Source organism: Lepisosteus oculatus, chromosome 10, assembly GCF_040954835.1.
Source record: "Lepisosteus oculatus isolate fLepOcu1 chromosome 10, fLepOcu1.hap2, whole genome shotgun sequence".
NCBI lineage: Eukaryota > Metazoa > Chordata > Actinopteri > Semionotiformes > Lepisosteidae > Lepisosteus > Lepisosteus oculatus.
The window spans coordinates 39,077,900-39,102,588 of record NC_090705.1 but is presented as its reverse complement, the minus strand read 5'-3'; the positions used below and the strand labels follow the sequence as shown (position 1 = coordinate 39,102,588).

Here is a 24,689-nt window from a genome sequence, read left to right as displayed (position 1 = left end):
TAAACATAATGCTAAGGTGTCCTAATTTCTAACACAATTTCCCATCTGGAGTACATTGTCTGTGTTGCGTTGGTCTAAACCCCTGGGAGGAGAGAAACTATTTTTCCCTTCTAGGTAGTTCCCTTATTAATGTTATTTGCAATTCACTGAGCAGTGCACCCTAGATAGAAAAAATATTAACATTCACAAACATTCACCACAGTTGCCAAACTGTACTGAAAATATAGCTGTTCATAGCTCATGGATGCCCCAAAGGATTTTACAATAATTAGAGCAGATGGAAGTTGTACAGAATATGAAATTCCATTTTTATTTGCAATTCCAATATCTCTAGACATTTTTTTTTAAACCTACACAACATTTCCTTGGACAATATTTTGTAAGAGCTTTGAATGCACTGTACCACTTTAGTCTCCCTGATGTTGCCAAGATCAGTTGATTCAAAACTATACACGTGAATGATGAATTCGGCGATGATTCTACATTTTGAGTCCCTGGTTTTGATCCCTAGAATAAACTCAGTCTCTGGCTCTTGAATCAAAATGACTAGAGACAGAAGTTTCAGAAAGGAAGGAAGTTCCTTGAACCAGGTTTAGGTTTGATTGCCACAAGATGGCACAAGTGCAGTACAAATGATTTTGTCATCATGAACGAAACAGCTTACTCAATATTTCCAATTTTCATAGGATTTGGAACTAAAAGAGATTAAATGGTTAGATGTTAACTTGTAATTGACTTATTTTTAATAATACCTGTTACAGATGTTAAATATTTATATGAGTTACATTTTTTAATTGCAGTTGATCTTACATTCATTTTTTCCGTTGTTTAATACTTCACTGGTCAAATTGGCTGCAGCCGAATTTGACTTTAAATATGAGGAATTATTAAAAGTGAAAAGGGATTTGATTTACATTTCAAGCGCTGCATAAGGTCTCCATTAGGCAGTCATTTACCCTTGGTTTTAAGAACAGAGCTCCTCTCCTGCAGTCTAACTATATTGTTTTAGACTGGTGATAGTGCAGTCTATATAAGAAATGTGGTGTTCAACAGAACAAAATTGTAGACTGGGGGGGGGAGCCAATCTTGTTTCAAAGTCGCAGAAACCTCTTTCTTTCCTAACTTCTTAAGTGCCTCTTTTGTTAGTGTTCAGCACTCCAGCGAAAAAGTACCATTTTTTCACAACATGAAACATTCTCTTTTTTTCTTTGTAATGAAGGGGACGGGGTTAGGAGTTCTGAACTCCTGCTCGAAAAGGATGTCGGTTCGCATTTCTACAGCAGACACTGCTTTTGCACTCTTGAGCGAGGTGCAAGGTACTTCATTGCAACCCCGCTGCGTAAATTCCTCCTTTAATGGGGGGGGTAACTGATGGACTGTGTGGGTGAGTCATGTCCGTCCAGTGTGCCTAATGCTACAGTAAATGGGCTCTAGCCTAATGGACTTTTCAATTCAACCATGGACTTCACTTCCCAATGAAAAATGGAGTAGTAGGTTGTGTTTCTTCTCTGAGTGATAAACTGCTTGGCATATAGATAGTTTATTGCTCGTTCTTATGCGATATACACAGTATTAGTGCCTATGACTCAGTCCTTAGCCTCACCTAAGTTCTTGCACTGTACAAGTCACGGTTTTTAATTTGTCAGTGCATGAGTGTTGCTTGCACACACGTGATCCTGAGGACTGAATGCCTGCCTGCGTGGAGTTACATTGATCAAGTCCTAGAATCTCCACTGCTTCCTGTGGACACACCCTTAGATGACAACACTCCCACAATTACTGTGATCATGCTGCTCATGTAACAGTGTTTGTCTTACAAGCGAGGACGCGACATTTGTGATGTGGATGCCCAGCTCCTCAGATTTTAACTGTATTTGACATTTATAGACGAGATGGCATCGCGGGCTCCAAGAATAACGAAGAAGCATGTTGTCTTGTGACGATCCTACATCTTTAACCAGGTGCAAAGCAGGCATTGTAGCTACATAGATTGTTGTTTCCAGTGGTGGCCACACACACTCCCAGCTTGTGACTTTCACAGTAGGCAGCCCTGATGATGGCACGTGAAGAAGCATAATGAATTCACCAGTGTCATGTCGGTTCAGTAATTTGTCAGTACACTCCCTGCCAAAAAGATTATTTTCTTGATTCTAACCTTGTGGATGTGTCATAATTACGAGCCACGTTTCTTTTGATGTTCGGTAGATTTAAATTGCAGAAGGGCTTTCTTGGTAGGGCTTTTAATGAGTTCCAGTCTGCTTTCAGCTGCACCCCTGGATATTTGTTAATGGAGTGATGTGCACTTCTAGGCCCTGGTTATATGAAGGATTTTTACTGAAGTGCCTATTGCAAATTCAAGTAAGTAATTTCTTGCAGCTTTTCTTTTCCTGATCAAATCCTCTAGTTTCATAAGTGGTTACACGGCTGAAATTTTTATTTTGTTTTGGCCCTGTTGTTGGTGAGCCACAGGGTCTTCTGGGCTTTTTGTTCTGGCTGAATTGTTAATGATCTTTATGATCTGAATTCCCACTGTGTCAAAGTCTTATGAGACTTGGGAGGGCTGGAGCTCTCAGGGACTAGGAGTCCGTGTGAATGCCGAGGTAATTTGCAAAATGGTTTCATTTTCTGTATTAAAAAATAATAAGTACGTGGTGTGATCTGAAATGGAGCTTAAAATGAAGCGAGTGAAGTTACTTTTTCCCCCTTTTACATGAGTTTTAGTGAGAGGCCCTGAGGCGTAGTGTTGGGCTTTGCTGCCTGAGGCCCCGGGTTCGATTCCAGAGCGGGGATAGGTGTCTGTGTCTTCTACAAACAGAGTTTGTCTGTTCTGGCCATATTCAAATGTGTTTAATCTGGGGTGCTCCAGTTTCCTCCCACTGTGCAAAAACATACTGCTAGGTTAACTGGCTTCTGGGTAAACTGCTCCTGTGTGTGTGTGTGTGTGTGTGTGATAAATGGTAAGGCTTTAAGAATTTAAGGTTTGATTTAAGTGTGTAATGATATATGCAGGAGTAATGCGAAAGCTATTTGATGTGAATAGCTAGGGGGTTTAAAATGAATTTTTGTACACTATGTAACAAGGCTGCTAGCAGTGTGGTGTACTACTAACAAAATGATTTAGGTGACTTATACATACACAGTGGCTGAAATGATGTATAGTCTGACCGTTAATACATTTATAATAAATGATTAATTGCTTTGCAGTAAGTCATTCTGTCAAGGGCAAAACTTTTATATCTTTATATTACTACCTCTTTAAAATTCCGGAAGTCTTAATACAGCCAATGCATCTTTCTTGGTTATGTCGCATCATAATTAAGAAGGCATTAGCATTTTTGAACATTTTGTGTACTAATCAATCATGGTAGAGTTTGTGGGACAATTCTCTAAGGCAGTGAGCTGTTCAGGTTTTGTGAATTAGTTGGCATGTATTTAAGTTTAATTGCCATCTGTTGGTGGAATGATTAGAATGCGGAGAGCTCTCTCAGATTCTTCAAGAATGATCTAAAATAGAAGAAAAGTCTGTCTACAAGTTTGTAAGACCTGTGATTTGTAGGACCAAAGTTAAGGCCCTGAGAGCACATTTTAAAAAAAGAAACTCAAACAGAAGAATACATCTTTAACTCTAGTAGTTCTTAATTTACAGTCAAAAGTAGTCAAATCATTGGAAATACAGTAATATTTTTCACTAATGGAAAACAGGAAATGTGTGTTAAAAGTTTAAAAACAATGTTTGATGTTAATGTGTTTTGTGTCTTGCCTTTATAAATATCTGCTCCTATAGTTTAGCTATTATAGTTTGTATTCAGCTATGCAAAAAACTATATGATAATAAGTAGTTCAGGTAGTTCAGCATGCGTCGGCTGCAAAGGAACAAGTTAAAGGTTTATTCCATGCTGAAAAGAGAAGAAAGAAAACACAACGATTCGGCTGTGGAGTCTTCTTCGGGTGTGAGAAAGAAGGTTCCACAGAAACGTTGTGTTTTCTTTCTTCTCTTTTCAGCATGGAATAAACCTTTAACTTGGTCTCTTATATGATGATAATAAGGTATTAAGGTCCGTTAAATTAAATTACTATTTTAAAAAATATGAATGCCTTTCATACAACAATATTTGCAGGAAGAGATTTCGTTCTTTACTTTATGTTTTTGGACTTTGTTGGGAATGGCCCTGACTCAGTAATGCCTCAGATTTTCAAAGCAGCTGCAGAACTTTTAATTGATTAATCAGCACTCTCTGTGGGCGACTCCTCCACGATAACCCTGCATAAAGGAACTCTGCATAATCAAATAATTGTTTAATCTACGTGGTACAAAACATCATCAAAAGGAAACTCAAAGAGATGAGTCTTGTAATAATTTGTATTTTGGGATTTGGAAAGACAACAGATGTGTAGACTGATATAATCAGGAGGGAACACCATTGATAAGGAGATGGATTGCACACCCTCAGGTTTCAATCACAAGCTTAGAACATTCAAAACCTCTTATTCTTTATATGGCAAAGCATAAGCACAGATGTGTTGTGGTAACGGCTCAGATAACAGCAGATAAGTTGGAGCCAGACTCCGGATTGCTTTGTAAATCAATATGATAAAATACAGGGTACCAGTGCAGATTCTTAAGAACAGGAGTGTTGTTTTAGCTTGCCTGTTCTGTACACATGCTGCTGTGCTTTCTTGTTAATATAATGTTGTCTGACAGGCCAGTGGTAATAATACTCGTTCATTAAAAAGCAACGTTAAGTCTGTGACTGGCGGTCTCATCTTTCAATCATCTTAGACGACATTGCACAAAAATGAGACTATTCTCAAGCTGCAAATTCAATTCGGATTCAACGGTTCTGTTTTAAAGCAGAAATCATGTTTCTAATTAGCATTTCAGTAACGGTGGCAATGTCTTACAGTGTTATTTTATGCCAGGCATGCCAGGTTGCACAAGGATAACCTCCTTTTATTTCTTTTGTAGGTGTGGCTGAGGTCAAGCTTCGGGATAATCAATACACCTTGGATCACGTGCGTGCCTTTGGCATGTATAACTACCTGCACATTGACCCCTGGTACGAGGACAGTGTGTACTACATTGACCAAATGAACAGGGTGCTGAATCTCACGGTGACGTTGGTAAGCATTTTAAATGGATGGCGTGTGTTGAAGTGGCTGCAAATCTTCCTAAAAGTTTCAGATTTGGATTGAGAGAGTCGAGGCGTACCCTCTCGTCTCAGATCTGCTGTACCAAGTGTGGTTTCCCCTCTTAACTCGGTGCATGTAAAATAACATGCAGAAAACCCGAGCATGGCTCTTCAGCCAACTTTATTGTGAGCGGTGTGTACGATTAACACTTAAGCTTGTATATACCCAGTGGAAACAGGGCAACTCATGTGCATGAGCCACAGCCATGCATGCCAGAGGGTAATAAACATCACTGCTATCTCGTCTGCCAGAAGGGTAGATTTAAAATAAGCGGCTCACCACCCTGCATTCTGTCAGTGATGTGTCCTGCTGATGTTCATGTCAGAGGTGCAAACTTATATGTCCTCTGAAACTGGAACCACCTACTTCCCATTAATGCTGAATGTTTGAAGCATAAACAGCTCCTGCCAGGGCTGGATTTGGGTGTTCGTAGGCCCAAGGCTCTTTCACTCCGAAATGCGCGCAAAGAGGGGTAAATGCCAATGGAATTCCGTCGATTGACATGATGCACTTTAAACTATTGTAATGACCGGGGGATTCGCACAGAATGAAGCTCGCACATCCCTGATGTGCCGGCAACAACACGTTTATTTACCTCCACCCATGGGACTTTGACAGACAGAGACTGAAACTCCTCAGAGGGGTTACACACACACAGGGTAAGGATTAAGGAGGGGGACTTCAGTTTACGGTGGGTTACAAGGACAAGGCCATGTCATACCTTCTTTCCTAGGGCAGACGTTTCTGCTCAAGCAGATCACTGTTTCTGCTCAAGCAGATCCCTCCCCCATTATCATTACACTATAGTGTGGATGCACTCTGATGCCTCATTTGGGACAATAGTTTCAGTATTGATGTCTGTGGCGCTAAGTGCTACTGTGATGCACTAAGTGTTTTGCAAAGATCTAAAGGCCTCCTCAGCTGCTGGTGTCCAGTTGGCCATAAAACGATGTTTATTCCTTGTCAGCTCTATCGGACAATGGCAATGATGATAAAATAGAGAATAAAATGCCCGTAATAACTGGTGGTAATGAGGAATGTGTTTACCCATTTCTCATTCACAGATCCTGGCCACCTGCTGTTCTTGTAGTTTTGACATTTAAAAGGGTTACAGTTTCGATTTCAGGATTAAGTCTTCCTCTCAATATTTTTCCTGCTTTCTAGGAGGTTAAAATCTGGGATTTGGGCTGCGTGTGGAAATGGAAAAGCATCGACCTGCCATCCGTTTTGAGAGTGAATGTGAACCAACAGGATAGTGTTAATATTTGTTACCCAGTTTTACCATGTTAATATTCTCTGCACAGCTCTCGTTCTATATTAGTGAGAAAATAGTTGCTGTAATTTAACTTTTGCTTCTTGCCTTTTCGATTTAATATTTATGTTTCCCTGAAGGAAAAAAAAAAATATCTGTAGCAATTGTCAGGTTTTATGAAGCCGATGCAATTGTGCTGGAAAGCAGCCGGTGAGAGAAGAGGCAATTTCTGATGTAAAAGAAGCGGTTTATTTTCCAGCCAGTATGAGCTACACATTAAATGTTTGAGAAAAGTATTAATTTCACCAAAATAAATTATGCATCGTATTTGAAATAAAGGTTGTTGAGCACTTAGGTACTGCTTTTCTTTTCACGTTTTTTAGAATGCAGTCAACCTGCGTAAATGTATTCATATCAGTGTGTGAAATAATGCTATAAATTGCATTAATGTGTGATGCAGTTTTTTTTGCTCTTCAGCTTGGTCAGCTAAGTCAGATTGTTTGCTTTTGGGAACAAAGCCTAAAATCTGTTATGGATCATTTCACTAATTGTGCTTTCTGGCATTTATTTGTAGCTAGCAGTTCATTTATGTCTGAAGCCAGTATAGAATTTGCAAATCACCCAGTTCTGTGACATAGATATGTTAACCTTGGTCTCGCCTCGATCTGGATTAGAATAAGCCACCAAAAATGCACCAAAAGTGAAAAGGTACCTTTTTGAAGCAAGGGAATTTGGTTAGTTTCTTTGAAGACATCTCTAGTTCCCTAAGATTAATACTAATTTTACACATTTAAAAAAAAACTCTTCCCCTTTTGGTCTGTGAAGGTCATATCGGCATTACAAATACTGTAGGATAATGCTGACCATAGGACTGTGGCATGAAATAGGAATTTTTTAAAAAGAGTTTCTAGAAAACAAATATCAGAATAAAAGCAGGCTTGGGGAATGTTGTATCTGTGTGTGTTTTGTGCCTGTGGGAGGATTTCAACATTGTGTGCACTATGCTTAAAAACTTTGACAGGCTTAATCTGCTGAAATCCAAGATGCTACAGTATATTGAAGTTATTCGTCCTACCCACTCACCCGTGATATTTGTTTAAAAATTCACTTCATTTCAAAAAGTTTATTTTTCGTAATTTGTCCGTAGGGGGACAGGGGTTGAGGTAGAAGTTCCGTAAATTAACTGTAGAGTGTTATACTGAGCCTACTTTGCATGGATAAATACACATGAGGTTTAGTACCTTCACAGTAATTTGTAATAGCTCTTCTTTCTAGCACTTCACTATTAGTTTGCACATGGCTAACTAAAATAAATTAAACATTTAATACATTTTGAAATGAGATAATGCACTAATGAAACTTGTAAATGAACATACATTCTTTTTTTATCATCTTTAGGTGGTTTATAGTCCAGTTTTTACACATTAATTTACTCTAATGAGAGGTGGCGCGGTCGTGCAGTGGTTAGCATTGCTAACTGGACCTGAGGTGTTGTCTGTATGCTCTCCCTGTGTTTGTGTGGGTTTCCTCTGGGTGCTCTGCTTTCCTTCCACAGGCCAAAAACATCCAAGTAGGTTAATTGGCTTCTGGGAAACTTGGCCCCTTGTGTGAGTCTGTGTCTGAGTGTGTCCTGTGATGGACTGGCGTCCCGCCCAGCAGGTGCCCTGCCTTGTGCCTCTTACCCTGTATTGCATATAATATATATCCATTTTTCTTAAAACACTGATGGATATATATATATATTACATCTAGCAACAAGTAATAGGTTTATTTCATGCTGAAAAGAGAAAGAAAACAAAGCATTTTGGCCTTGGAGCCTTCTTCATGTGTGAGGTGTAGAGTGTTATACTGAACCTACTTTTCATGGATTAATACACAATAGGTTTAGTACCTTCATCGTAATTTGTAATAAATGGGTAACTAAAACACATTACACCTCACACCCGAAGAAGGCTCCACGGCCGAAACGTTGGGTTTTCTCTCTTCTCTTTTCAGCATGGAATAAACCTATTACTTGTTCCTTTGCAGCCTACTCATGCTGACGCAGCTCCCCACCTGAACTGTATTCTATCTGGTTTGAGAATTTTTATGGAAAGGAAAAGGGAGTTTGTTGCCTCACTAAAGAATGCTTGTAAAGAAGACTTCTTTTGCTTTCACTTTAAATCGCTGGTTCATTTTGTTTTCTTTTCGTAACCTGATTTGGTGAAGACAAAATTAATTGTTCTTCAACTCTGTTGCCTCAGAATGGAAAACTCACTGATGCACGAAATGAAGGCCTTAGTGCTTCTCTCACTGATATCACTTCAGACTCCAAGGTGTTGTCCTGACCATGAAAATCCCAGGCAACTTCAGGCACTCCTAATCCTCTCTGTGCTGGGACAGCTCTGTAATATCCTCTAGGTACTCTCACTCACAATCGGCTACTAAACTAGAAGAGATTCCTAACCAGCAGTCTCTGGACGATAGTGGTCAAACTGCACTATACAGTCTTCATACAGTATACAGTACCTGTATGTGGTGGTGTGTGTATATTGATTCATGTAGGTGAATGGAAGTTTTAAATGAAAGATTAGCAGGGGTCAATTCAGTAAAGCCCTTCGTAATATAGTTTTCATATAAACAAGGAACTTTGGTCACAAAAATAGCAATTGATTTAGTTATTAGTTTCACTTCTCAAAAGAATACCTTCTGCTACTTTGAAAGTATAACCGTTGTCTACCATAAGTGAGATTCTCATTGCATTTGATTTAGACTTTTACTGAATTGGATGTTTCTCTTTAGTATGGTTTTGTATGCATCATAATTACATTTATTATATTTGTAAACTTGGACGTTTTTCTTTACAGGCAACAAATCCTCAGTTGAATACCTAAGCAAATGTACTGTTAATGTGTTTAAAGTAATTAGTTAAGTAGGAAGGTCTTTGGCACCTGCAAAGTTTGCTAATTGTGTGCTTTGAAAATGGTATGTAGTCATTAGTGACACATAAAAATCTTTCTGCTGCAGGATTAATGATTTTCAGCCTTCGTTTAATAAAAGCTGTACATGGCCCTAATCCCTTATGAATAATATGTAGGCTGGCTAAATGGTGCGCCAGTGTACCCACCATTACTGCTCCAATTTGCCTACTGGGAAACTGGAACCTCAGAGTCCAAACCTGTAGCACAGGGCTCCAGATGTGTAGAGTGTGCGGTCTGTATCATTTAGTACAAATTAGTATTTATAAAGCTTTAATTAGTCATTATAATTTGAATTTTTACTAATTATAATTAGCAATTCTAATGTGCCTGTAATTGTACAGTACATGTTCCACAGCAGCTTTTTCAGATCTGGCAGTAAAACACTAACCAAAAGACACAAAATAGAAACTGTGGAAGGGAATTTCAATTAAAAAACGGGAAACACCCCTTTACTCAAAGGGTTGTGGGAGTATGGAGCAAGTTACCCAGCCGTGTTGGAGACAGTTGGTTACAGTATCTTATCTGGGATTTGATCTGACTAATACAAAAGATGGAATGAAACCTTGTCTCCCTTATGGGTAAAAAGACTGATTTTTCAATCATGACAAAATATCGTTTAAAAAAATCTAATTTGCATATTTTATGTAATGCAGGCATTAAACTTTGAACCAGGCATCTTATCTACAACTGGCTTTGATCACCACCCATTAAATGCATAATAATATAGGCTATATTTACAGTATATATATATTATAATGTATATACTGTAAATACAAATTAATACATATATTTTTCAAATCGCCTCTCATCCGGTGTGTGTGGTAGAAAGACATGGCTTTGATTGAACGTTTTTAATTTCTCATTGATGTGTTTGCCGAATTTCACTTCATTTCCTCATGTGTATTTAGCTTGGCCGGACTGCAGTTATTTTACCTGTATTCTGCAGTGGAGTTAATTGAACTGGTGTGTGAAATTTTGATCATGGATAATGTTTTTTCAATATTCTTCACACTGATGGTTCTGAATATTTAGTTCTGCTTTTGTTGTGGAAATCTGCACTCAATACATTACATCCTTTTGGTGCCCTGCGGTGAAACACAAGAAAGCTTAATGGCCTCCTAAAGCACTTTGTGAATGTACTCTGTTTTATAAAGGAGTACTTTATGTAATTAACATTTCCCTATTATTTATATCCTTCTTGTCTTATACAAGGCTGGGCTCGGAATATTACGATCTCTTCAACAACAGTTGTTGTTCTTTTTACCCGGGGAAGAGAGCTGTGCAAACAATGATATAAATAACAGACTTCTTCTCAAGGGTAGTCGACTAACTCTGTGGCAAAACTCCATTTCTAAATCCCTCGCAAAGATCTGTGGGGTATTACAGCTTTTGGAAACTTCACCTGAAAAGAATATCCAACTAGTCCACTTCTAGAATGGAGCACTTGCTCAGAAAACCTCTACTGACTGAGCGAGTGAAAGAGCAAAAGTCAACTATTTTGTAGGGCAAGTTATTGGTTTGCTGTTCCCTATTAGCACTGGAACAAGACAGAACCAGTTGTTGACGGCTTGTTTTTTTTTTTTTTAAATCCCAGGACACTGCTTTGGGAAAACCTAGGGAAGTGTTCAGGATCCCGTCGGACCTCAGCACGTGCGAGAACCGCCTGTGTGCCTCTTTGAGCTTTGTGTCCTCCACCTGGGTCGCTCTGTCCGACGGGACCGGCAAGCTGTGTCTCCTGAGAACCAGCAAGAGAGGGGACAGTGCACATGCGAAGTGGGAGGTAGGATTCCTCCATAGGTCTGAAGGCTGCGCAGATACATTTACCAGGCCAGCCAACAGTGTAATTGCATCCCGGAGTGTTAGAGTTTAAGCCACACTGTTAATCTTCACTACATGTCCTAAAAAATCCCGACGGAGCATTAGTAGAGTCCTGTGGCAGGCTGAGAGTTTTGCTCCAAGCAGATTGACTGACAAAAACCAACTCCTCGCTCCAAATTATGAATTGGCCTGTGTTTTGGAATGTTTCTAAGGATCAAGGTACATATTAGAGGTCTACTCGAATACGTTCATGGCTTTGCTTTGGAATGCATTGCTTTTTTCTGAAAATTTACATATAATAGCTTAATAATGGCATTTTATGTTTTATAAGAGGGTTGCCAAATGATTTACATAGGTTATATAGGTGACCTTTTTATTGCTATCTTATTTTTTTAGACAAGACTCCATGTCTGCTTTGTTTGTGAAAGTATATTTAAACATTAGAGTTCAATTCAGGCCTGTATTAATATAGCACACTTCTAACAATACACATTAGAAGCAAGCTTAGCTTTGAATAACTACTGAGAATATAACCAATTTTATAAACAGATGTTACACTTATTTTTTGTTTGCTTGTTTTGACTAATTATTGTAATTATTATCTAAACGGAGAAATCGAAGTATTTTCTTGTTCTATGAATGTGGTTTTCTTTCACACACTGCTTTTTCTTAAGCAGTGGCTTAGATGTATGATGATTTAACATCTGCAGTTACTAGCAGAATATTAATTTGATAACATGACAGGCATGATAAAACACTAACACAGGACAGGCTAAATGATAAGCACACATGGAGTTTTAAATTAATTAATCCTCTGTAGCCTGAGGTCAGAAGAGCTCTACATTTACGAATACGTACATTTTGAACTGCCATGGAGGATACAAAGCAGAGCATAAATCATTCTTTCCTTTTTATGTGCTCTTATTATTATCTCAATGGGATATAATAATCATACAGGTTACCTCTTCAAAGTAGCTAAGCTTAATAACAAATGTATAATCTCACTAATGTCTCAGTGTGGATTCTATTAAATCTTTCTATCATGTGGTGGTCATTTGGTTCATTTTCTGTATTATCAGAATTTTCAGTGCAGTCAGAAAAGGTCTGTGAAAAAATGTGCTATTATAACCATATTCAATTGATGTTAATTTTTGTTTTATTTTTTCAAACATGTATTATATTTGTTTTTCACAGTGCAATATAGATATATGGACATCTACTGTGGTAACCATTTTTAAAATGTGCATTTCATACAACATTAGTTCTCTGAGAAAATAATGAGCATAATTTTACTTGCTGATTGAAATCAGAGACTGTTATTTTTTGCCAAATGAAAAATCATTGTCATCAGAAGCTGGTGTGAAGCAATAGTCTATTACTCACAAACCACAGAGGACCACTACAGTGAAGCTGTGTGGGCGTCAGTTTGAATATTTGTGAATCTGAAGACACCAGAGAATAATCTTTAAAGTAGAATGGTTAACCCATTCTTAGATTTTTAGTCCAAATTGTCACTTAATTACTTCAATCTTATCTTGAGATTCTAATTTTATATGGTTGAAGCTCATCGTGGTTATCGAAAACTTGTCTGATTATTGAAAATGTCCCCTGCACTGGGAAAAAAACAAACAGATGGTGTTCAACTAATTGTGATGTTTTGTCAAATGAAATAACTCTTAGCCCCTCTTAAATGTAGCCTGGAGTCTCCTGTTACCATTGTTAGTGTTTTGCTGCATTTACAGTCTTTCTATACTTTAGTGTTTAGTGCATCCTCAAACATAAAGTATTGGAAATAATTGACAAAAGACCATATTTGGCAAAAAGTGCAATTATATTAATCGAATGTGTCACAGTGTAAACACCATTCATTATTACAGAAAATATTTCTGCTGCAGGATAAGCAGCTAAGGCAAATAGTACATTGCTCCAAACTTAACAGTGTCCATAATTCGGATTAGTTATTGGGAGCTTTCTCAGCTTCCATGAAGTACGACACGGCCTTAGTGATGATCATACCAGGACATTTTGAAGGGCAGAATATATTTGTAAGTGTCCCATCAGCTTCTTTATATCCCCAAAACATTTTCTCTACACTGCATAGAAATCGGGTATGTACTTGTGATTTAACATAACGCTGAAGCATGAGTCTCGCTGGAATGTACTCCTATATATGGATCCAAGCTCTCTGTACTTGGTGGCAGACAGGGCACCTTGAATTTCGTGTTAATCTGCAACACTCTTAATTCGCCATGCTACAGTACGATCTGCTTTCATGCTGTAGCTGTTGTAAACTAGTTAGGACTCTTACATAGCTTTCCAACCTGCCATTGACTACTGCTAAAGAACCCAAAGTTGTGTATAAAAAGCTAATTTATCCAGGTTTGATTTCATTTTTATATTTCCTTTCAGCAGGGGTTTCTGAGCAACCACACGTGTTTTAGGATTATTTTGCGCTAACATGCGTCTTACTGTTCTTGTAGAAACATGAACACCTTTTGGGTTTTCTTTGTCTGCCACTTCTATTGTCAACAGTACTGGTTTCAGAACCCCTTTTCTGGGTCTTCAGTATCACACCGGTTGAAATGTGAATGTGAATTCAGGCTGCAGTTTGTGAAAATGAGTAGTTTTCTTTTGCTCAAACTTTGATTTTTATACACCTGCTTTGTGTCGTTTTCTTCCCAGGTGTCATTGTGGACACAACAGATTTCAGATTCTAAGTTTATATCCACGAGTATTTCTAAATCTGTACCACTGAAACAAAGAGAAGAAATGTGTTTCTGTTTTTTTACTGCCAATCGGGGTGACTCATGTAATGTATTGTTTCTTTCTTCTGTGCCTGTAAAATATGTTTTCAGATGTTGTTTAACCAAGATATTGGGGAGCCATTTATCATCATTAACAGCCTTTCATATGTGAGCACTGGCACTCACACAGTGGAGGCTCTCCTACTGCGAATTGAGAAGGATGAATCGGATGTAAAAGGCAGTGGGTTTTCTGTATCACTTGAATGGCTCAGCATAACTAATACAGGCGGACAGGGTAAGTACCTCTTAAATGTCATTTTTGCTGCTACATTACATTGAAATGGGTATAGATTTGCCAAATGAGGGCAGGCACACATGCATATGTCTCTTCAGAGACCTGATTCAAATTACAGACTATAAAAAATGGTGCTGGGTGCTTCTAAAGTTAATCAGTCTGTTCAAGCAGCTATTAAGAAAACTGTACTACGGATCGGTGAATCTTAGTACACGCCTAAATAGGAGCAAAGGGAGCACGCCTCTGTGGACAAATACTCTCCTTGTTAAGTACCAGATTGACTTAAAATTTTGTATATAATGTTTCAAAATCATTGTACTACGCAAGATCAATCGTAAAATTAGCTAAATTTTTGCATTTTGGTAAATAAGGCTTTATTCTAAAGAGCCATTTTTAACTAAAACAAATAAAGGCTTGAACTTTATACAGGTCTATCTTCAACTGGCCTTACTACATTTTGCAGGTTTCCAAACAAGGATATTTGTTTCTTTACTAAATTTGTTAAGGTAACTCTGATTTTGGCTAATTTGGTTGGTCTCATTAGCAGTTAATATATATTGACGCTGATTTGGGATACTTCACTGTCCTTCCTCTAATATCATTGGAGCCTGTCCTGTCTTACCAGGAGTGAAGGCGATGGGGCTTGGAGTGCTGCAGCTGATCTGCTCAAGTCCTCATTGCACAGTGCCTCTGTCGTACAGTAGCTGGGTGTTTCTTTCTTAGGCGTCCCTTGGGTGGGAACGTCCATGGAGGAGGAGGGGGAGGAGGAGAAGGACTCGGGAGGGTTAGGATGAGGTTGTGGGGGGCTTTGTGTTTGACCACTTAGTTAATATTTGGGTTTTGAAAATGTGAAACTAACAAGACGTGTTTCACAGGAGAGTTTTGACTTTCTGCATTTGATTGTCCTCTGTGGTGGTGCATAATGCGTTCGCTGTTTTGAAGATGGATAAGTGGATGGCTGTGCTGGATGCATGTGTCAAGTGTTCTTAAAAATGCATAAAGTGCACTGGGTGAAGTGTGAAGAAATAGCAGATTTGTTTGCGTTGTGAATGCTTGAGGTGATTAGAGTATAGCTGTGCAGCTGTCAATTAGAATGAATAGGGCCTGTAATTCCACAGTGGGTTTCTCTGCCTGTCAAAGCCAAGCATCCATCACAGCAAAAATAAATCCTTCTTTCACATAATTCCTTTAACCTCAGTGGTGACAGACAGACACCGATTCTGATATGGAACGAACCATGTAGTGACTGCATAAAAATGAAATAAAGACCTTTTAGACACTTGTATTTGTAAAAAAAACCAACAACGAATACTTAGTTACTCATAATGAATGTAATTTAAAATGTCTTAAAATGTTGCAACTAATGTTAAAATAGTTGTACCATATTATTTCATTATAAGGAATAAAATATCAATATCGCTAATTGCTGATAGGATACTCAACTTAAGAGTCATATACTTCATATATTATAGTTGTGAACGGCTGGCTGGCATTAAACAGAATCTTTGTGAAATACTGTAGTAGCTACAGTATGTATAATTCTCTTTTTCCTAACCTTATACATATTTACTACTGTGAATTAGTGACATACAATATTGAGGGCATTTTGACATAAAGGGTTAAAAGCTCATATGGTAATTCACTTAATCACGCATAGCTACAGATAAAGACAATAATATTGCCATAGTACAGTAAATTTCACTTTTCCATGCCACAATAATGGAAGATACATGTATCCCACTGTAGCACCAATGCGACTAATCCAGTTTACCAGTATAAATGAGAAAGATTGGTGGTACGAATACAGATACTTGCAGTATCCCCACTACATTACATCTCCACAATTTGAGCACCGTCTCCTACCCTGTTTTCTATCCACTTGTTTTCAATCCAAACGCACATCCCCCCCGCAATGCCTGCTGTCTGTAAAGGTCCTCATAAAAGATTAAAAGCCTTTTGAAAATCTAAATACGCCTTATTTATGCTCTGTGTGTTTCACTTACTGTTGTTGCTTGTGCATAAAACCCTGAAGTTCATTTAGCAATGCCCTAGTTTCTTATCTTATGTTTCTAATAAGATTTTTTGCATAGCTTGTGAGCTAATGCAAAATAATTGCTTTCTGGAAACTTTAGTACGGGTTGTGTGCAAATTAAAAAGGGAGGTTAATCAGTACTTCCTATAAAATGCTTTTACAACATGCTAAAAGTTACAGTACAACACAAAATGTTAATTTTACGCTGTTGCATACTTTTTAGTGGAAAAGACTGCAGTACTCTATTTTTGAATATCGGACTAATATGTATCTTCTAACTCGGAAACAAAAATAACTGTCCAGTGGTGAACTGTCTGAATGTCTCATTTAAAATTGTTTCTACTCTTATCCATCTATAAATTCACGTTCAGGACCAGAGGTTTACAAAGCAATTGCAGTTTTTGACATCCTGTGTGTTAATCCCTTCTCCTGTATTTTCATAAACTACAGAACAGGAAACAAAATACGAGATCACGAAGAGACGCATTCTGCATGGGAAATCAGTTCCTCACTATGCTGCGATTGAACCCAAGGGAGAAGGCTTGATGATCGCATCTGGGAAGCCTTTCAAATTCACTCACGTTGATGGGAAACCACTGGAAGAGGATGACGAAAAACCCATGGAAGTTGAGGAAAAAACTGGTAGGAAAGCATTTTTCTCAAGTTTGAAGAAAAGGCCTTGGTGTTTGTGAAAGAGTGCAGGCTGAATCCTGTACACCAACGTTCACATCGGTTTTTATTTTTGCGAACATTCGTAGTTTTGAAAAAACATGCTGAAATAATGATGGGTATCTGTCTTTCTTCAACATAATAGATAACAGAAATAGCTGAGGTTACTCAAGGAAATGAATTTAACTGTTGAAGATATTGTGATGAGAATGGACTTTCTTAGTGAATTTTCACAAACAGCTTCTTCAAGGGCAATCTTACTGAACAGAAATCAGTGAAATATTATCCTGAAGTGGAAAGCCAATAACTATGAAAATCCTTCCCTGCTGGAAATGGGTTTTCTGAGCAAAGACAGGCCTACATATCTGACAAATTGCAAACATTAATGTGTCTTTAGCTCAGAGTGGTATTGATATTAACAGTGCCTCACCTGATGAAGGAATCAAGATCTTATAGAACCATAGTCTGGATACACAAATAAGCCTAAAGGTTACAGCCAGTGCAGTTCACTTCTCAGATATGACTATTTCACTACTGTAGACAAAAAGGATTATGAGCATGAACGCCCTTTAAAATTGGACACAGTGCAAGTGGCTTCACAGTGGTTCGAACAGTAAAGGCACTCACTCAATAGAGATCGGTACCTTCGGTGTTACGATTTTGAGCCCGGGTCATGTCACTCTGATTGTGACTAAGCAGCGGTATATACATTTGGCAGAGCTGGCTAGGGCTGTCTGGGTTTTCCAACTCACAGTGACAAATGGCCGTTAAGCTAGCCGTGAAACCAGTGCTAGAATCACCGCCACTTTAGCCAGCAGCAGTTCTGCTGTGACTGGCACGGCAGAGCTTGCAGCGTGTCAAAAGATAAGTGGCTTGATGTCTGCGCTGGGGGACGTCTGTCCTCCTCCTTGTGGCCAAGCACTACAGAGAGCTGCTATGACACAGGATGGAACTCGTGGCTCCAGGTTAGCTGGTTATGGAAAACATTAAAGGAACAAGTGGAATCCACAGTCAATTACGTGTGTTGTTCCTGTTTCCATCTAAAATTGGTTTCCATCTAAAATTGGTCACTGCTCATGCCGTTCCTTTAGTTATCCGTTAACCAAATTGCCAACTACTAATGCTTGTGCATTTAAGTATCTAGTAGGTTATGATTGATATGATATCAGATCTCTACATGGTACTGTCTTAAGAAGAAAATACGTGTTTCTGAAAGCGATTGATGTCAAAACTATTGGTGGTAACTGGTTTAATTTTTATTTAAAACATTTTAGGGATTTTTATCTCATGACTTCAGAGGTGGCTATGGGATGTATTCGAAAGAAAGCCATAATACAGCTGATATGGTGAATAATGGGGTGCGGTGAGCTTGAAGCTTTGTTGCACTGGTGCTAACTGAAATTGTAATACATTTTACTGTCTGCATCTCCATACCCAATATTCCTAAGACGTGGCTCGCACTCTCAAAAGGAGAATTTGGCGAACCAAATTAGGTTTGAAATATTAATGCTGTTGTCATCCCTGGGACTTTAAGCTAATTTTCTCTCCAGAGAGGAGTAGAAGGTCATATAGTAAGAATGCAAGATAAGTTCTTAAGCAGCAGTATCAAAGGAGAGTAATTTCCTCAAATTACTAAATTATCTTTGCTTAGATGTGTTCACTGTACAGTAACTTTCAGTTCAAAGGCAATTTTAGTCATGTAATGATCCTGAAATTTAATACTGATGTACTTTAACAATGCAGAGTTGTCTTGTGTGAGTAATGCTGTTAATTTAGAGCCCTTCCTATACTGATAATTTGTGTCGCATGTTCTTCTTATTTAACATTTTTAACAAAAGCACTGCAACTTCGGTGGCATGGTGGTGCAGCAGTTGGCATTACTGCTTCCCAGACTTGGGGCTTTGAATTCAACGTGTCAAAAGATAAGTGTTCCAGTTTCAGACCTAGGGTGCTCTCAAAGTGTCCCTCCTTTGTTCATCTTGATTTCCTGTGTGTACTCGTTTCCTCCCACAGTCCAAAGGCATACTGGCATGTTAATTAGCTTCTGGAAAAACGGGCCCTTTTGTGTGTGAGAGTGTCTATCTGTGTGTGTGTCCTGCGATGGACTAGCATCCTGTCCAGGGTGCTACCTGCCATGCACCTGTTGCTTGCCAGAATAGGATCCGGCTCTCTCAAGACCCTGAACTGGATGAAGTGGTTAAAGAATGGATGAATAAATCAAAATGCTCTGATTTCCAGCTGGTATAAAACTAAGCTCTAGAGCAGGGCAGGTTACCTTGCAGCCTCTCCAATCTGCTCCATTACCCAATTCTGCTACAACCAACTCCTTAATTATTAGCCGATTTAACTGAGAATTTCTAAGAATGTTCGCTGTAGGAAGAAAAGCACTGGTTACCTCAACGTACAACAAATGATGAGGATCAGGATGAGGATCAGCCGCATTTTTCATGTTCTGCTCATGTTCCTGTGGGTTTCCTCTGGGAGCCCCAGTTTCTTCCCACTGTCCTAGTATGACAGGACTGGTGTGTAAATTTGGCTGCAGGGATCGGGCCCTGGTGTGAGTGTGTGTCTGTGTCTGCACCGAGATGGATAGGGCGTCCCATCCACACTGTACCCCATCTTCCACCCGCTGCTTGCAGGGATAGGCTCCGGCTGCAGCTGTGAATTTTGAAGACATGAATCTGTTTGCAACACACATTTTTAATACTGTTCTTATGCCGATTCGTTTAGCAAACTACCAGAAAAGGGCCATCTGTTGTCATTTTTGGACAAATGAACTAATTACACAGCATGTGAAAACATAGTTTATACACAATACAAACACACCCTTCCCTTCTAAGCAACTTGCCAGCATGCCTGGAATCACAGAGAATGGTTTTGGTTTTACATAAGCTTTTCCATTGTGCTCTTAGAAGCAGTTGAGTTAGAACCACATGTGTCTGCAGAACATTTGTCTGAAGTGCATGCCCTGCAGATACAATCGTAGTCCGAGGGTGAGATTAGAGACGCAGACTTCGAAAAATGTAAGTGAAAAGCCTTACGATATAATTTTAAAGCAAGGACAGTAAACCCTAGGGCACAGTTAGCAGTTTGCAACGCTATTAATGTGTGGTCATTCGTCAGCCTGCAGGAAGCTGTGAGTAACATAATGAGGTGTACTTGAGCAGGGAGGCAGTGGAATTTTGACACACAAATAATACTAACGAAAACCTTGATTTTAACAGTAGAGATCTGATCGTATTAAGAGTAGCAGAATCTGAGTTTTGCAGAAACTGGATCTCTCTACACTACATTATCCATTGAAGAAGCTGCGGCTTGGACAAACCTAATTCTCCTGATGGATGAAGGAATGAACTTCAGAATAAATGGAAAGGTGAAGCACCTGGTATACCTGGTTTCCAGCCAGAATTGGATATGCTTTGCATTTTGGGATTTGACAGGGTCAGTTTTTCTTCACACCGCAGGTCAGAACTGGCAGCCCCACTGGAGCTCAGTATTGTGAGCCTGGTCAGTCCCTGGATGGGAGACCTCCTGGGAAAAACTAAGGTTGCTGCTGGAAGAGGTATTAGTGGGACCAGTAGGGGGCGCTCACCTTGCGATCTGTGTGGGTCCTAATGCCCCAGTATAGTGACATTATACTGTAAAAACGCACCATGCATGAGGCGTTAAACTGAGGTCCTGAGTCTCTATGGTCATTAAAAATCCCAGGGCATTTCTCACAAATGGGGTGTTCCTCTGGCATCCTGGCCAAGTTTCCCCCTGACCTTTACCAAGCATGGCCTCCTGATTATCCCCATTTATGAATTGGCATCATCAGTCTATTCTCCTCCCCCCTGAGAGCAGGTGTGTAGCAAGCGTACTGGTGCAGTCGGACTGCGGTCCCATCATCCAGGTGGGGCTGCACACTGGTGGTGGTGGAGGGGAGTCCCCATTACCTGTAAAGCACTTTGAGTGGAGTGTCCAGAAAAGAGCTATATAAGTGTAAGCAATTCTTATTAAATTCTCTTCTCACATGCATGGTTGGAATGTTGTCATGTCAGAATGAGCTTAAATAAAGGGCAGCACATGAAGTCCCAGGACTTGTTCCATGGAGAGCAGTCTGGCTGCCATCACTACCAGTAGAATTCCCCAGCAGCTACACACTCCTACCCAGAGCATCACACTTGGATCTTACCATCAGTTAGTTTGTCGTACTCAAAAAAATTGTGAATTATTCCACTTGTCTGCACCACATTTCCTGATGTCCAACTGGGATGAGCTACACAAAACCATAATTGGTCATTGAAGAGTCCATCTGAGGTGTTGCAAGTGGGGTATTCAGATTCCCTTCTCTTTATTTCCTGTATTTTTTTTCCAGTGCTTGAAACTCAATAAGGTAAATCACTGCTTCACCTGAGCCTAATTAACTCTTTCACTAATGAAGCGATGGTAATGGTAATGCAGTCACTTGAGTGTATTGAGTTCAGTTGTGAATGATCAATTAAAACATTTTCTATTCACCATGTGTTTTATTCTTTTAAAACCATACATGCAGATGTGGCTCAGTTTTTGATGCTCAGTATATTTATTCTCCTGACATAAGTTCTTACAGTGCAATAATGGCACCTTGTTATTGATAACTGATGATTAGTCATCTTTTTTTGTTTGGATGCTTTTCTAGCAACCTCAGAAAGTGACGACAGCTCGCACGCTATTGCTTGTTTGTTGCATAAATATCCCAATAAAAAGTGTGTTTTTAAAGATGGAGGCAATCATAGCATTTTCATTTTCTTTTTTTATCCATTACCTGAATGTTTTCCAAAGTGATATTTTCTCAGTTTTACTATTTGCAGTTTTCTTTATTGCTTTATTACAGAACCTCCTTTTCTGGGCACTTCTTGACAGTGGGAGGCAAAAGATACTTTGTGGCAATTTACTCAACCCTTGGTTACCATAGAAACCACAAAAAAGGAAAACTCGGCCTTAAAGAAAATAATAGTTTCAGAAAAACATGGCAACCTGATGTACCCTGATCACTGATGATTAGTTTGTAGGATTTTCTTTTCACCAAAAAGTGATTTATAAGAAAGTAAATGTAATATTTTTTTATTTTCCTTGCACCCTGTCAGCTTTAAACACCATAACGTTTAGGGGGAAAAAAATATACACATGCAAGTTGCAGCTTTGATAAATGAAGAGAATGTCTTTGGATGAAACATAATTTATATAACATACTGTATAATTCCTTGCATTTACATACCATTTTCCCAGTTTAGTTGACAAATGTTTCCAGTGTAGAGTAGTACTTAAGGCATCAGAATCCCAGCTGGAAGGTTGTGACTTTGATTCTCTTAAAGACATTACTGGTGTACCCTTGAGGAAAATGATTCACCTCTACCGATCTCTAGAAATCGCAGGAAGCATTTCTAGGGGTAACATGGTGATGACCCAGCTTTCCATCTAGGGTGGTTATCAAATACTTTCAGTCTCCTCAGTGCTGCAGAAACTAGGATAAGATCTGGCCTGATAAGAGACAACACTCAAATTTGGAATCTACCTCTGCTTACCTGTCTTGTACTAGGTAAGCAGAGGTAATGTACAAAATGTGAAATCTTCTGATATTTTGTAGTACTGATACTTATGGTTTTGTTTTTTCATATGCAGGTAGAAAGGGTGTAGACACAAATTACACGTAGTATCACACAGACACAGTATCACACTAATTTCTTTAGCACATTCTTAAGAGTTTGATTAAACCTTTCCACATGTCCGTCTGCCTGTGGATGATGGGGACTGGTCTTTATCGCTGTAATACCTAACTGTTGATGGAGCCTTTTCATCAGTCGGGAAGTGAAGTTAGTTCCCGGATCAGTCCAGATTTCTGTTGGAATTCCCTCCGTAGAAAATAGTTGCACAACTGTACCGATAACATTTGGTGTTATTTAGTAAAGTGGAAATGCTTCAGGAAAACAGGTTGCATAGTCACAGATAACTGGTATATATTGGTATCCTGAACTACTTTTCTCTGAAGGTCTATCCAACGATATCCATAGCTATTCTGCGAATGGGCTGGAAATTATTGGCAAAGGTTGAAGAGGAGCTCGGTTAGATTTCTGCAGAATGCTGGTTTTCTGGCACTCGGGGCATGTTTAACAATATGTTTGCACATCCTTGTATGGTGTTGGCCAATAAAAGTGTGAGCTAATCCTCGAATATGCTTTTTGATGTCCTAAATGCCCTGCCCATGGAATTGTATGTGCAAGGTGTAAAATCATTGGCCTAAAACTACTGGGTATGACCAAGCGCTTGTCAGTTTTCCCTGGCAATATATAATGCATTATCTTCTACAATATACTTCTCCCCTTCACACATTTTCAACTCATTCCCACAAGCTTTCTTAAATAAAGGAACAAGAGGTGGATCTTCCTTCTGTAATTTCCTGATGTCATTTGGGATTTCCCATCGCCCTGGACTCAGCCCAGATCCATGTACTTTAGGTATAGGGCTACCTAGCTGTTTTTCAAGGCGCCGCTGTTGATGGATCTTCCTCTGTCCTATGGTTCCTCCCTCGCACAAACTTTGGCACAAGTTTTGCATAGGTAGCAAGGAACTTTTGCACGAGCCCTCGTGACTATTGGACATGAAACATGACCTTAAAAACTCTCTACATTGGCATTATTTTGTGGCAAGTCATATAGCACTGGTAGATCTCTGCCTAAAATCATGCCACCTGGTAAATGGTTCCACTACGCCCCACTGTCATCAGATACTTTTGATCTTCTACCACCATTGTCATTTCTGCCATGGGACAGTGCTTCTGATCACCATGTACACACTGAATCGGTGTCTGTTGATCATATATAGTGCTGCTATCTGGTACATGATGTTTCTTTATCAAAGACGGAGAGCTACCACTATCCAGGAGTGCATGGACTGCATGTCCTTTAGCAGTCACAGGTATATACAGAGATCTTTCATTTTTCTGGTCCCCCACTTCTTCCTTTCTTGGAGCATAGCAATAACCAGTCATTTTTGGATTCCTCAAAGGACACATTGATGCTTCGTGCCCTGTCTGTTGATAATAGAAACATAAAGCCTTTACTTGCCACATGGTCTGCATTGTCCTTTTCTTCTCCTTTGGCTGCCTTCCAGACTCTGACCCCTCCCAGAGGTACTTACAATGTTCCAGCCATCCTTAATGCTTTGAGATCGTCTGGGTATATATCCTCCAGTTCACGTTCCTTGACCCAGGTCCTGACATCACAAGGAAGGATTCAAATCAGCTGCTCAAGAAGAATTGCTTCTCCTATTTCTTCCTTGGTGTGTTGACAAATCCATCTCTGGCTTCATTGGTCAGGTTTTTTTAAAAGCGCAGTCCAGGCCTCCCTCTTTGGGGACTTAGTACTCTACAGCTTGCCATCCTACCCTAATGCCAGAAAAATCACAGTCTCCTCCTTGAAGAGTTTAGAGGCAGAGGGGGAATGCAGCAATGACGTTGGCACAGCCACAATTGCAAAGAAGTGCAATGGTGTTTATTAAGAGGAACTGGGTTTCAAAAGTCCACACTCAAGAAGAGAAAGTGAAAAATACAAACTAACCACAGGAAAAAAAACCCCACAAAACTATAGTACAATAATATATACATTAACTGATGTGTAAAAAAAATAGTTTTTGTAGGCAGCTCCCAACCTTCCCTACAACTAACTTCCTCCTACCCCCCCCCCCCCCCACCTACCTTAAAGACCACCTT

At 39.3% G+C, this 24,689-nt stretch overlaps 1 protein-coding gene across 1 annotated transcript in view; it reads left to right on the top strand.

The window, feature by feature from the left end:
• nudcd1 (NudC domain containing 1) overlaps nucleotides 1-24,689 on the top strand; it is a 58,268-nt gene that overhangs the window by 2,571 nt on the left and 31,008 nt on the right. The window contains exons 2-5 of the mRNA XM_006635638.3: nucleotides 4,967-5,121; nucleotides 10,997-11,182; nucleotides 14,076-14,259; nucleotides 16,742-16,933. Of these exons, the coding sequence (XP_006635701.2) occupies nucleotides 4,967-5,121; nucleotides 10,997-11,182; nucleotides 14,076-14,259; nucleotides 16,742-16,933 (717 nt within the window). The remainder of the gene's footprint in view (nucleotides 1-4,966; nucleotides 5,122-10,996; nucleotides 11,183-14,075; nucleotides 14,260-16,741; nucleotides 16,934-24,689) is intronic.